Source organism: Diabrotica virgifera, chromosome 1 (assembly GCF_917563875.1).
Source record: "Diabrotica virgifera virgifera chromosome 1, PGI_DIABVI_V3a".
Taxonomy (NCBI): Eukaryota; Metazoa; Arthropoda; class Insecta; order Coleoptera; family Chrysomelidae; genus Diabrotica; species Diabrotica virgifera.
Window position 1 is genome coordinate 62,042,123 of NC_065443.1, and position 15,390 is coordinate 62,057,512.

General features: G+C 34.0%; 1 protein-coding gene across 2 annotated transcripts in view; it reads left to right on the forward strand.

Annotated features, from left to right (window-relative positions):
* LOC114334181 (uncharacterized) overlaps positions 1–15,390 on the forward strand; it is a 427,370-nt gene that overhangs the window by 225,766 nt on the left and 186,214 nt on the right. For both annotated transcript variants that reach the window (XM_028284216.2, XM_028284215.2), the window contains exon 5: positions 7,393–7,526. In XM_028284216.2, the coding sequence (XP_028140017.1) occupies positions 7,393–7,526 (134 nt within the window). The remainder of the gene's footprint in view (positions 1–7,392; positions 7,527–15,390) is intronic.

The window sequence follows — 15,390 nt, forward strand, 5'->3', positions numbered from 1 at the left end:
AGATAAAAGTGGGGACACAAAGAGTAAAACAATTTAAAAATATTTTCAAATACACAGGGTGACACAAACTTTTTGTTTAAAAATGTTTTTTTTAAACAGAACACCCTGTATATTTTTACATTTTTGGATTCTCCTCAATGTCTTCCTTCTTTAAATATAAGGTTTTGTAATATTATACGGAAGAGTTTAAAAGATAATTACGTTTTTTTGTTAATTTTCTAGCAATATTCATACCCTGCAGAATTGTAATGATTTGACATCAAAATTTCTATAAATTTTCAAACGATTTTTAATATAGTCTACTATTGTTAACAATTGTTAATATAGCAACATGTTGAATTTTAGTATACCTACAGGGTTAGTCGAAACTGGGAATGAGTATTTTCTGAGTTTTCTTAAATGGAACACCCTGTATTTTATTGTTGTAATGAAATGATATTTTATGGTCCTTTTTCTTCTTAATGATTCCCTATACCTAACTGCTTTAATTTGTGAGTTATTCATAATTCTTTCAGTCAAACATTAATTGCAACAAAAATTACGTTAAATTTTATTAGGTGGCCGTGAAACTATTCAATCAAAAATAATTTTTCGAAAAACAAAAATACACATTATCCTAGACTGACCCTTAGGTTATTAATATTGAAATCAAAATACCTAGGTAGACAGTGCTTAAAATATTAATAAAAACATGCAATATTCTACCTAGTTGGCTATGACAGCGTTTCTCAACCTTTTATTATTTGCGACCTAATTTTCCATAATTGAAAAGATAAGTGGATAAAGGTCATATGTCACATTTTTTGAGAAAATTGTTTTATTAGCTTTTTGTTCTTATAATATGCTGTTTAACCTGTTAAAATTTTAAAATTACCTATTTTTAGCAAAATAAAAATAGCAGGAAGGTATTAAAGCAATATGTCACACAGTGATTTTAGAATTGTGGTGGATAAAGGTATTATGTCCAAAATTGCGTTTGGACATCATACCTTTATCCACGTCAAATGTGTAAATATGGAGAATTTTCTACTACTTACTATTGGGATAAAGGTAATATGTCAACAAAATTTGAAGTATTTGGCTTAAGGTAAATTTTTTTTAAATTTAATTTGAAGCGTAAAAAGTACCTTCAGATACCTGTTTAAAAAAGTATAGCAATCCAAATTTATAAAACAAATAATTTACTTGAAACAAAAGACACTAAAATGCTCATTACTCAAAATCATTATTTTGTGACATATGACCTTTATCCACTTAGGTCTTCAATTGTTTCCACCGCCCCCCCCCCTGGTACAATAACCATCTATTCATGCAATAATAATGTACCTTGAGTATTTTGACAAAAAAAAAACAGTAAGATCTTACTTTAATTGCCAAATTACCGAGAAAATTAAGTTTTATTAATATGTGGCAACACCGCTTCGGAACCGATCGTCTCTCTTCGCGAGAAGTTCCCAATTATTCTAAACATTCTCGATCGGTTGCGTGCAACCTACAGGTAAAGGCCTCACAGATCTAAAAAGCCTCACACTATTGGCACAGTATAAAGAGAGACAGTAAAACCACTTCTCTGTCGGCACTTTGATCTCAAGAAATAATACCGGCAGTACGCAATTGATAATTCACCAGTGGTGGATGCGGGTTTTCCCTGTTAAAACCCGTACGTTTCTATGCGACTAGCAATGCAGGAGTGGGCCCAAGCGACTAAGAACATTGCGCGGTCGCCATGCGCGACCACAGATTTTACTTCCAATTTTTCGGAGAGTGGGTCTACTGTCTCTCTTTATACTGTGCTATTGGTGAAGAGCTTATTTTGCCAGCTGCAATTCAAATTGTAGAAACTATGTTTGAAGATAAGCATTTCATCCTATCGGGGTAGTTATCAAAATAATTATCAAAGATGCTACTAGCACCATCTATGAATTGAAAGTCAAATAAGTTAGGAAATAAAATTCGAAATAACAATTACTATGTTAGTCTTTTTAATTTTCTGTAAACTGGGCCGACTGTTTCGCTTGGTTATTTGACCGATATCACCCATAGTTTCACGTTATCACCCAAATATTCTTCATCCATGAAGTTACTTGATTGAAATAAAAGGAAGTTGCTTATTGTCAAATCTGGATTTAGTAGTAGATTTTAGTCCTTAAGTAGTAACTTCTAGTAAAACCGACTTGTGAAAGATGGTTTCGTTGATATACTGGTAATGAGTTTCACCTTTATTTCGATTTATCACGTGATAACCAGAAATTTTTAATTTGTTTGTTTATCTAATAACAGCGATATATTTTTTCTACGGCCGTGCTAAAAGATTCACGCACGCATTTCGTTTCCAAAAAGTTGTAAAATACCTTGTAAAATGGCATTATAATATATTATAATACATGCAATAAACTAATATTTAGATATTATTCACCAATTTATTTCAAATTTATCTTATTGTGTTCATGTTTTAATTAGCGCGATTATTTCATTCATAGGAGATTCTGACCAATAGAAAGCTACAGAAATAAAAATTAAAGTGATTAGTGAAGTATATTACGTCAGATGCCCTTCGTTGCTGCGAAAAAATTCATTTACTGACATTAATGACAATACTGACATTAATGACAATTAATGTTTTAAAAATTATAAAAGTGATGACTTTCAACCGTCAAATATTTCTAACAATTGTGTGTTTAATTGTACTAATTTGTACTTACATAAATAAATTACAATAAAATTTTGGTTTTAAACAGTTTTATTCATGAAATAATCGCAGCAAATTGCACTCGATCTCTAAAATTATTATCGAATTGTTGCCCTCGTGACACTTTGACACTCCCCTTCGGGTCGTGAAATTAAAACTGTCAAAGTGTCACTCGGGAAAAATTCGATAATTTTAGAGCTCTTGTGCAATTACTAGGTACTGATTATTTCATTCATAGGAGATTCTGACCAATAGGGGAAAGGAGGGTAAGATGGAAGGATAGGGCAAGATGGAAATTACCTATAAAACCCGAACTGCGCAATGAAGCGCCCGGATCCACACTCACACAGATGCAGGCGAACCTCTTCCATTTACAAACGACGGCTCAATCAGTTCCGGTCAGCTAATGAGTGTACACGCTTCCTTCTTATTTTCGCAGTTAAATATTACGCAATTATTGAATTTTTGTGATACGATTATTTAAACAAGGTGTATAATATTATTATTATGTATTTATATAAAGTATCTATTAGGTACAAGTTATCTGAATTGATATTTAAATAAGAGAAATAATAAAGCATTTTTAAAATATTGATATTATTATTGGAAAGGGGCATATGGGCAAGATGGAAAATTGCAACTTAGGGCAAGTTGGAAGATAATAGTTAGGCAAAAATAAAAGCAAGGAAATAGGAACCTGCGAGAATAAAAGAAAAGGTAAAGGAAAAGGGGCAAAAACAGAAAAAGTTAAAAATATTGTACAACATTTAGAACAGTTTTCACAAAATGATGTGTTCTGTGTATGTGGTGAACGTTATATGGAACCGCCCACAGAGGACTGGGTACAATGTCCTGTATGTAATAGTTGGGCACATGAATTGTGTACCGAAAACAGAAGATGGCAGTTTTATGCGTGTAAACTGTAAAATGTAGTGCTTTCCTCTACATTCCATCTTGCCCGAACAAGCTTTCCATCCTGCCCTCAGGGTAAGGGCAAGATGGAATTTTTGACATTATTTTTTAATTACTCATAAAAAAAATTCTACTTATTATTAATAATATTTAATGGCTGACTTTTGTAACTGTATAAGGTCTCTTTCAAGAATGATTAAAATGAAAGTTTTGTATTACGTTGTTTTATTTTTTTACAGATCATAAAGTTAAGCCTTCCATCTTGCCCTCCCTTCCCCTAGATAGCTACAGAAATAAAAATTAAAGTGATAATTTTTAATAATATCCCGTCGTCAAGTATATTACGTCAGAGATGCCCTTCGTTGCTACGACAAAATACATTTAGTGACATTAATGACAATTAATGTTTAAAACAAAAGTTATAAAAGTGATGACTTTCAACTGTCAAATATTTATAACAACTGTGTGTTTAATTGTACTAATTTGTAATTACATAAATAAATTACAATACAATTTTGGTTTTGAACAGTTTTATTTATGAAATAATCGCAGCAAATTGCACTCGATCTCTAAAATTATATCGATTGTTTGCCCTCGTGACACCTTGACATAATTTCACTCCCCTTCGGGTCGTGAAATTAAAACTGTCAAAATGTCACTCGGGAAAAATTTGATAATTTTAGAGCTCTTGTGCAATTACTACTGATAATTCGATGAAATGAAATTATTTTGACATAATGTTTAAAAGTCAGATCAGTAGACAATTACAATGGTTTTGAATCGTCGTCATGGAAACCAATATCGTCGTCGTGGTAACCCACTATATTGAAAGTTCGGTTTTGACAACCTTGTCAAAGAATTAATTTTTGTATTTTCACTTCTAAACAAGTAATTGGACTTCGTAAGTCCTAGGTTTTCACCCAAAGTAATCGAAAGTAGAACTGGAAGACGATATTTGAATTTTACGTGTAACTTTGCGTGGATTGATATACGAATTTACTAATGTTGAGTCATTCTTACTAAACTTTGACATTTGTCACCTCATTTGTGATTCTACCCGGTATAATGGCAGAGGAGTTACATTGGCGGTCCTACGGACCGACGGAAAGATTGCCCAGGTCAAATATCTCACCTTAGTACCATCCTTGGATTATCAGCTTTTATTTGACACCTCATTTGTCATTCTACCTGGTATAATGACGGAGAAGTTATATTCGCGGTCGTACGGACCGACGGAAAGACAGCCTAGGTCAAATATCTCACCTTTAGTACCATCCTTGGATTATAAGCTTTCATTTGACACCTCATTTATCATTCAAGCTGGTATAACGATGGAGGAGTTATATTCGCGGTCGGAGGGACCGACGTACAGACCGCCTAAGTTAAATATCTCACCTTTAGTACCATCCTTGAATTATCAGCTTTCATTTGACACCTCATTTGTCATTCTACCTGGTATAATGACGGAGGAGTTATATTCGCGGTCGGAGGGACCGACGCACAGACCGCCTAGGTCAAATATCTCACCTTTAGTACAATCCTAGGATTATCAGCTTTCATTTGACACCTCATTTGTCATTCTACCTGGTATAATGACGGAGAAGTTATATTCGCGGTCGTACGGACCGACGCACAGACCGCCTAGGTCAAATATCTCACCTTTAGTACCATCCTTGGATTATCAGCTTTCATTTGACACCTCATTTGTCATTCTAGCTGCTATATTGCCGGAGGAGAATATTATATCAAAATAATTTTATTTCATCGAATTATCAGTAGTAATTGCACAAGAGCTCTAAAATTCTATATTAATTTTAGAGATCGAGTGCAATTTGTTGCGATTATTTCATGAATAAAACTGTTAAAAACCAAAATTTTATTGTAATTTATGTATGTAAGTACAAATTAGTACAATTAAACACACAGTTGTTATAAATATTTTACGGTTGAAAGTCATCACTTTTATAATTTTTAAAACACTAATTATTGTCATTAATGTCACCGAATGTATTTTTTCGTAGCAACGAAGGGCATGGTATTTCATTCATGAAATATAACTTATTGACGCCCTGTATAATATCTTACATTTTTACGTACCTAAGTATCTATACATTTTAACGTTTATTTATAAAACACTCTGTATTTTGCAGAATGGTAAAAAACAGTAAATTGTTATTTTGATTTAACAATGTTTACATTAATAATTTGACTTATATTTGACAGTTGACAGTTATATTCTACCTACTTGTTAGTTTTAGTTTTAATAAATTTTGTTGGTTAGTTACATAAATAAATTAAGTAAAAATGAAAAAATGACTTGTTATTTGAGGAAGGTGGAAAAACCATATGTATATCATGGAAGTAAAGTACCTTTTGCTCCCTTGAATGATTACTGCTCTCCGCTACGCGTCGGGCAGTAAACTTCATTCTCGGGGGGAAAAGTAGCACTTTCCTCCCTTGTTATACAAATAGCTATTGTATAACAAGGGAGGAAAGTGCTACTTTTCCTCCCGAGAATCATTCAAGGGAGGAAAAGGCACTTTACTCCCATGTTATACATATGGTTTTTCCACCTTCCTCAAATTAATAACAAGTCATTTTTCATTTTTACTTAATTTATTTATGTAACTAACCAACAAAATCTATTAAAACTAAAACTAACAAGTAGGTACAATATAACTGTCAACTGTCAAATATAAGTCAAATTATTAATGTAAACATTGTTAAATCAAAATAACAATTTATTGTTTTTTACCATTCTGCAAAATACAGGGTGTTTTATAAATAAACGTTAAAATGTATAGATACTTACGTAATAGAAAATAGATATTGTACAGGTCGTCAATAAGTTATATTTCATGAATGAAATACCATGACGTAACTTTTACTTTTCCTCCATAGGGAGAAAAAATATTTTCCTCCCTAGGGAGGAAAAGTACAACTTTGCTCCCTACAATCAGGTCCGAAAAAGTATACTCTCGGTAGAGGTAGGTGGAATAGCTATTTGTATAACAAGGGAGGAAAGTGCTACTTTTCCTCCCGAGAATGAAGTTTACTGCCCGACGCGTAGCGGAGGGCAGTAATCATTCAAGGGAGGAAAAGGCACTTTACTCCCATGTTATACATATGGCTTTTCCACCTTCCTCAAATAACAAGTCATGTTTTCATTTTTACTTAATTTATTTATGTAACTAACCAACAAAATTTATTAGAACTAAAACTAACAAGTAGGTACAATATAACTGTCAACTGTCAAATATAAGTCAATTTATTAATGTAAACATTGTTACATCAGAATAACAATTTACTGTTTTTTACCATTCTGCAAAATACAGAGTGTTTTTAAATAAACGGTAAAATGTATAGATACTTATGTAATAGAAAATAGATATTGTACAGGGCGTCAATAAGTTATATTTCATGAATGAAATACCATGACGTCACTTTTACTTTTCCTCCCTAGGGAGGAAAAATATTTTCCTCCCTAGGGAGGAAAAGTACAACTTTGCTCCCTACAATCAGGTCCGGAAAAGTATACTTTCGATAGAGGTAGGTGGAAAAATAATATCTCAATTAGTAGTTTATTGCATGTATTATAATATATTATAATGCCATATTACAAGGTGTTTTACTTTCCCGCACGGCGTGGGGGAAAATTTACTTTTCACGCACGCCGTGCGGAAAAGTGCAACTTTCGGAAAGGAAATGCGTGCGTGAAAGTGGCTCTTTTAGCACGGCCGTAGAAAAATAACTATTTCCTTATATACTAATGTATTTTGTTTTTTCTGTAGCGTTACCAAGAGAAAAACCAAAAATAGACGGTCTAGCTTCTGTTTATGCTGAAGGTGACATTTTGACCGCCGAATGTACCTCAGATTTTGCATATCCAATTCCTGTGTTAAGATGGTACGTCAACGGAGAACCGGTGAGTAGCTATTTTTATTTCTTTTTTTAGTTTTACAGTTTTGTCCTAAATCAAAAGATTATAAAAAAGATAATGTAGGTGTATTTTTCATACTACCGCACTAGAAGGGAAATATGTACTATAAATAATGTGTCAGAACTACGGTCGTAAATCATATTATTTTATTATTGCGTATGTAAAACCATTACCTACACCTATACAAATTAAAAAAAAATATATATAAAATATGAATAAAAGCACTTTGACCCTTCTTATTCTAACCGGATAAATAATTGATATCCGGACTGAAATGTATCTATCATTACGAAAACTATATTTTATTACATTTTTTACAGTTTGTACAGAATTTTTATATCTTATACACTAAGGTGAAATTTAAAAAGTGTGTTTTAATAGCTTTATTAGGTAAATTATTTATTTAAGTATAACTTAAACTGCTTTAAAACAAAGGAAAAACGACAAAATTATCTTTAATTCTACACTAATAGTAGAGGAGGAGAGCCCATCCTTTTAGAAGGATGGGCCGGTGGAGTAACAGTAGCTGGTAGGAAAATGTGCAATTTAAGATTTGCTGATGATACTACACTTATAGCAGCAAGTGAGCAAGAAATGTTTGATCTCCTGCGAAGAGTTGAGTACGAAAGCAATAAGGTTGGTCTAAAAATCAATAAAGCTAAGACAAAAATAATGGTGGTCGACAGATTCGACACTATTCAACTGACTAACAGGTTACAAGAATACCAGATAGTAAACACCTTTGTCTATCTCGGGTCTAGTATAACTAAAGATGGTAACTGTGAAGCAGAAGTTCGGAGACGTATTGGTATGGCAAAAAATGCGATGAGTCGCCTAACTAAAGTTTGGAAAGACAGATCTATCTCTCAAAATATCAAGATGAGACTGGTGAATGCTCTTGTATTCTCAATATTTCTATACGGAGTAGAGACTTGGCCTCTTCGCGCATGCAAGCGCCAAAAAATTGATGCCTTTTAGATGTGGTGCTGGGGAAGAATGCTACGCATACCTTGGGCAGCTCATAGGACAAACGTTTCCATTCTAAACCAACTCAAGATTAAAAAAGACTGTCCACAATATGTCTGCAACGAATACTGCAATTTTTTGGTCACGTGGTTCGCAGAGGTGACGGCAGTTTGGAGAGATTAATTGTTTCTGGAAACGTTCCGGGGAGAAGATCAAAATGACGATCACCAACTAGATGGTCCGATCAAATACAGAAATCAGCTGGAAACTTATTCTGCGAAGCTCTTAGAGCAGCTGAAGATAGAGACCAATGGAGAAACATTGTTAGAAATATTGGAAGAAATCACGATCCTCAGTAATGGGGAAACGACAAGAGAGAGAGTAGGGGAGGAAAGTATGCTATATTTGCAGTTTCTCGAGCGCTATGGGAACCTATTGGGTTGTGAAGATTAGTTCCCAAAACCAAAAAAAGTTAAGTAAAGTTTTCCATTTAAGTGGCGACCAATTTTTAATTTAATTTTCCATTTCCAATCATCGTTTTTTCCGATTATAGCGCCATCTATCCATAAATTGAAAAATCTCTCAAATACAAGCTACTTATTTTTACGTAAAGGATCCAAATCTGCAACAAAAAATGGGGGCTCCTATTTAAGACTTTAAAGTAACCCCCCACCCCACCACCGCTAAGGGGCGTATTTGGTGTCATTCGATAGATTTTTCAAAAATATTGAATACGTGTGTTTTGCAATTTTTCGATCTGATGTTAGAAAGAACAGTTAGAAAGATCTTAAGAAGAAAATATCGGTCAAAATCTAGAATATAATGAATTCCGCCATGATCACCATAGCAAACGAAGTTTTGAAACCAGAAAAAGACCCAATAAAGAAAAAGAATTGAATGACCGATAAAATACTAGATCTTATTCAACAAAGAGGAAATTGTAAAAACAAAGACGAGATTCGATATAGAGAAATATATCGACAAATAAGATACGAGGTTAAGCGAGCAAAAGAGGCCTGGATGGAACAAAGATGTCGGAAAAAGATGTCGATGAAGAACTACAAAGAAAACATGACGAATTTAATATACACAAAAAACTTAAAAAGAAATTTAAGATTTAATTTATTTAACCTACACTCAGAGAAAAAATTTCCTCACTTTATGAGAAACTCCAAAGGTAAAATAATTCTCGACTTGGACGAAAAAAGGAAGAATGGACTAACTACATAAAATAGCTCTTTCTGGATACTAGGCCACCACTTAACACCACAAAGTATATGAATACTGGTCGTAGTATTTTAAAAGTGGAAGTAGAGAAAGCCTTCAAACAGAGCAAAAATGGGAAATCTCCAGGTTTTGACCAAATACCATCAGACTGGTTCAAACTTCTAGATAACGACAATGTAACAAACTAACGAACATTTAGAACCACATATACGAAACTGGAATGATGCCACAGATAGGATTAGTGTCTACATTTATTCCACTCCCTAAAAAACCTAATACATACATCATCGTGTAAAGACTTTAGATTAATTAGTCTCATGATCCACTCTCTTAAGCTACTTCCTAAGATAATTCTTAATAGAATCAATCACAAATGTAAAGAGACAATGGGAAACAAACAATTCGGTTTCAGAAAAGGATTGGGAACAAGGGAGGCTTTAATTGAATTAATGTGTAATTAATTCTTAATAGAATCAATCACAAATGTAAAGAGACAATGGGAAACAAACAATTCGGTTTCAGAAAAGGATTGGGAACAAGGGAGGCTTTGTTCTCAATGTTAACATTACTTCAACGATCATGGGAAGTACAGAAACCAATTTACGTATACTTTATAGATTTTGAGAAGACGTTTGATAGGGTTCAACATCCTAGGCTGTTTCAATATCTATAAATGATTGGAACAGATGATAAATGTCTGAGACTTTTACAACATCTGTATTGGATTTAAAAAGCTTCTATTGTGGTAGACGGCAAAGAAACAGACAAAATTTGCATTCAAAGAGGTGTCAGAGAGGGGTGTGTGTTATCCCCAACTTTGTTTAACGTATACTCAGAAATTATTTTTAACGAAGCCTTCGAAGGACAATGTGGAGTTCGAATCGGGGGAGAAACAATTTTTTTTTCCCATAATCATCACTACGATGATGATTATTACAATTACAATCTGGTCATACTTGACCAATGAGCAATTTTAATCTAACCTAAATTATTACTGTTCCTTAAAATTAAGAGCTTGCCCCATAGCGTCTCTTATCTAACCTAACAAGATAGTGCACTATTCTAGCATACACACTAACGCGCACAAGCACTATGCTCTGCTTTTCGCTATCAACTATCACTTAAACTAGTTCATAAGGTTTTGTCCTCTTCAGTCTTCTAACTTGCCCAGTAGTATCGAGGAGCTGGATTGCCTCAATATTCTCGTGCATGTGAAGTCGTTGCTCGTGACTTCCTGCCATCTTCTTGATGATTATATCCACAGTTTCCATTCCTAGGTCCTTATGGAGATCACTGTTTGTAACATACCAAGGAGCATCTACAATATTTCTTAGTATTTTGTTCTGGAATCTTTGTATTACTGTTATATTACTTGGTCTAGTACACCCCCATAGTGGGCATCCATAAGTCCATACAGGTCTCAATATTTGTTTGTAAATTAGTAACTTATTATGCATCGACAGTGTGGAGTTTCTTCCAATTAGCCAATACATTTTTTTATATCTTATATTTAGTTCTTCCCTTTTTTTCTTAACGTGCACCTTCCAGCGTAGTTTTGCATCTAATGTTATACCCAAATACTTAGCAGTATCTGCATATGGTACTTAGATATTGTTGATTATAACTGGTATATATTGTATTTTTTTGTTGGTAAAATTAACATGGACATATTTAGCCTGATTCTCCATTTTTGTGTCCACTTATAGATTTGGTTAACTGCTATTTGGACCTTGTTGGTCGCCTCTTCACTTGTCGTCCCTACTGCTTGAAAAGCTGTATCATCAGCAAAGGTGGCAACTGTGTTGTTTTCCAGTACAGGTATATCACACGTGTATAGTAGGTATAGGACCGGACCCAACACACTGCCTTGTGGAACACCTGCTCTAATTTCTTTTAAGCCTGAAAAACAGTCTTCTTGCTTAATTCTAAAATGACTGTCTTTTATGTATGACTGTAAAAGTTTTGAGTACTGTATAGGTAAAAAACATTTTAGTTTGTATGTTAAACCTTCATGCCAGACTTTATCAAAAGCCTGTGCAGCATCAAGGAATACAGTTGAACAGAATTTCTTTTCTTCTAGGGATCTTTCGATAATATTTGTGATTCTGTGCACCTGGTCAATTGTTGAATGCTTATTTCTAAATCTGAATTGATGTGTCGGTATCAAATTCCTTGCTTCAATAATTTGTTTTATTCTCTTAAGGAGCAGTTTCTCAAACAGCTTAGATATTACAGGAAGCAGAGATATCGGTCTGTATGACGAAACCTCATGTGCTGGTTTTCCTGGTTTAGGAATCATAATGACTTCCGCCATCTTCCATATCATTGGTACATATTTTAATCTGAATGCACCGTTAAATAGGTTTGTTAATTTTACGATAGCTCTTCGGGGAAGATTTTTCAACAGCTCACCCGTAATTAGATCATAGCCCGGAGCTTTCTTCGGATTAATATTTTCCCTTATTTCTTCAAGTACTTCTTTTGGTGTAGTTAGCCGAATTTCTTCCTCTAATTGAACAGGTTCCTCCCATCTTTCTTCATCCCCTTGAGGTTCATTTGGTTTGAATGTATTTTCAAGATGTATGGCAAATAGCTCTGCTTTTTGTGCACTACTTCTGGCCCAGTTACCATTTTCTAGTTTAATAGGAGGAGAGTGCATAATAGGTCTTTTCAGTCTTTTAGTAGCTTTCCATAAGGAATAATCTGTACTACCGTCATCTGTTAGCACCTGTAAGTAAGAATTAATCGAGTCATTCTTTAATTGTAGGATAGTTCTTTTGAGTTGTTGACTTGCACGATTTAGTTTAGTCTTATCTTGAGGAGACCTTGTTTGTTGCCAGATTCTTCTCAGTTTTCTTTTTTCAATTATCATGTTCCTTATTTCCTTTGGATACAATATCCAAAGAAACAATTAACAACATTAAATATGCAGACGACATTGCGATCATGGCTGAAAGTATTGAAGATCTTCAACTCCTTATAGATCGAGTCACTAGAGAATGCTCCAATAACGGACTTACCATAAATACAACAAAGACCAAGTTATTTGTGGTTAGTAAACAAGACGTCGCGTCGCCCCTATGCAACTAATTGTCAGTAATGAACCAATAACAAAAGTTAACCATTTTAAATACCTAGGATTTTAGATAAACGAGACACTAAATCCGAATGAAGAAATTAAAACTCGTATAGAAATTGCAAGAGGAGCATTTATGAAACTTAGATCTATTCTGAGCAACTCTCAGCTGAACTTACATCTAAGAATCAAGTTCCTAAAATGTTATGTGAATCCTGTATTACTTACGGATGTGAAACCTGGAACATGAAGGTTAACAGGATGAACAAATTAGAAGGATTCGAGATGTGGTCATACCGTAAAATGCTCAGAATATCTTGGGTTCAACGCATTTCAAACAGACTAGGTCAAGGCGAAGGTGACCTAACCAAGATGACCAAAAAGAGAAAACTTGAATATCTGGGGCATATAATGAGAGGTAGCAGATACAGGATGCTGCAGTTAATACTTAATGGAAAGATCGACGGAAAAAGAGGAATTGGTCGGAAGAAATATTCATGGCTCCGGTCAATGGACTGGCTTATCAGCGGATCAATTATTACATGCCGCACAAGATCGAGAACGATATCGGCAAATTGATATGGAAGCTACCCACGCTTAAAGTTTGGGCACGGTACTTAAAGAAGAAGAAGAGAGTTGCATCTATCAGGTTTCATCTCACTACCCGCGCCCTCGGCCTTCTTAGCTCCGGCGATTCGTTGGCTTGCAAATTTCAGAAGCCACTAATAGTGTAACCAGAAGAATAGTTCTAATAAAATTTTATTTTTAATATCGTTAATATTAACAGTCAAACTTTCATTCGTCTTTAGCAGATGCCGCCACGGCATCCGTGTCATCATGATCTCTCGTTTCTGGATCGAAGCTGGCGGCCAGAATTTTAGTGGTTCAGAGGGAATTAACTATACGCTCTCTGAAGAAACTCTAACAAGAGTTAAAACTAGTTAGAGTGCTTTTGGCGTTCTCTGAACTAATGAACATAAGACGGATCTTGTTTAGGTTGGCAACGAAATGATTATTTATTATTTTTATTAGTTCTACTCCTATTCTAAGTATTGAGAACTAATCTTTGTTGGAATTTTACCGTGCTGGACAGGCGGGTAGTGAGATGCAACCGGATAGATCTTCCTCGGCCTTTTTAGCTCCCTCGAATCGTTGGCTTGCAAATTTTAGGAGCCACGAATGGTGTAACCATAAGATTAGTTCTAATAAAGTCCTATTTTTAATATTGTTAATATTAAAAGTAAAACTTTCGTTCGTAAAACTCTTCATTTAATGTTTCCTTATAAGGAAATGAAAATGTTTCCGATGATTTTTTATATAGGAAGTACCGCACTGGTCTCCATTTACAAAGAACACCTTTAGTGTCTTTTTAGGATCACTTATCACACTGCTTAATGTTTCAAAAATGTAAAAGTTTTCTTGGCTCATTCGGTGTACATTAAACTTTCCTCCGTTACTCGCACACGGTGTGGGAGACCGGGCCTGTAAATAAATTCCTGTAACTCTGCTTGTAGTGGGGATTTTGAATGGCTACTTCGTATATCTCTTCAGTGGTCAATCAACTGTGGGTAAAGTCAGTTCGCAGTGTAAAAAATAGTACTGTCCTTTTGTTATTACGCAACACGGTTCCGTACACCGTGTGCGAGTATTTGTGCACCAATTTTTGTGTTTGGATCACACATCGATATTTTTAATTAGTAAGGTAATTTAAGATCTTTTCCTTATTTTCAATGTTTATAGATTAGTTTATTTATATTTATATATATAAATATAAATATATAACTTACCCATAACCATCAGAATGAGGTTTAGGGAGATATGTGGTTTACCAACAGAACAAGTACCAGTCGTAACACCAGGAACTTCAGATCGCTGTGCTGTTTGTGATTGGAAGAAAAATAGAGAAAAAAAGTTTTACTGCCAAATATGCTCAAAATATCTGTGTTTGGAACACCATTGTTCCAATGAATGTGACACCATTGTGTATTTCATGTTTTAAAAACGTTAATTAATTTTTATAACTTTTTTTGTTACTACAATTACTCTTTATTTTTAATTTTTTTGTGTATTGAATTAATATCTAAAGTTCTTAGTAAACAAATTTAACCATATTCAATTTTTTTTTCACTTCCAAAGTTTTTGTATATACATATAAATGGATAGCAATGAAAATTATTAAATTTTTGATTAAAGTAATATAATGTGAACACAAACGCATATCTACAAAATTATATGATCATATATTCATTAAATAATTTAATCGTACACAATTTTGCAAAAAAAAATAATTTTAAAACACTGCTGACCCATATTTTTGGACCCGGTCTCCTGGACCGTGCGCGAGTATCCGATCACAAAAAGTTGGCGCGAGTAACGAAAGGTTAAAAGATTATTGAATTAGCTTCGCAATAAATACCTGTGGATTCTTACGCCTCGATAACGCCAAACTTTTTCGATTATGCCAAAATGTCTGTCTCATTCCATAAATTTATGGTCTTGGTCCAAAGAGTTTAGATGAACCTTTTAAAGATGAGTTAATTTAACCAAGAACATAAACAGCTTTACAATGTTTTTATTTTT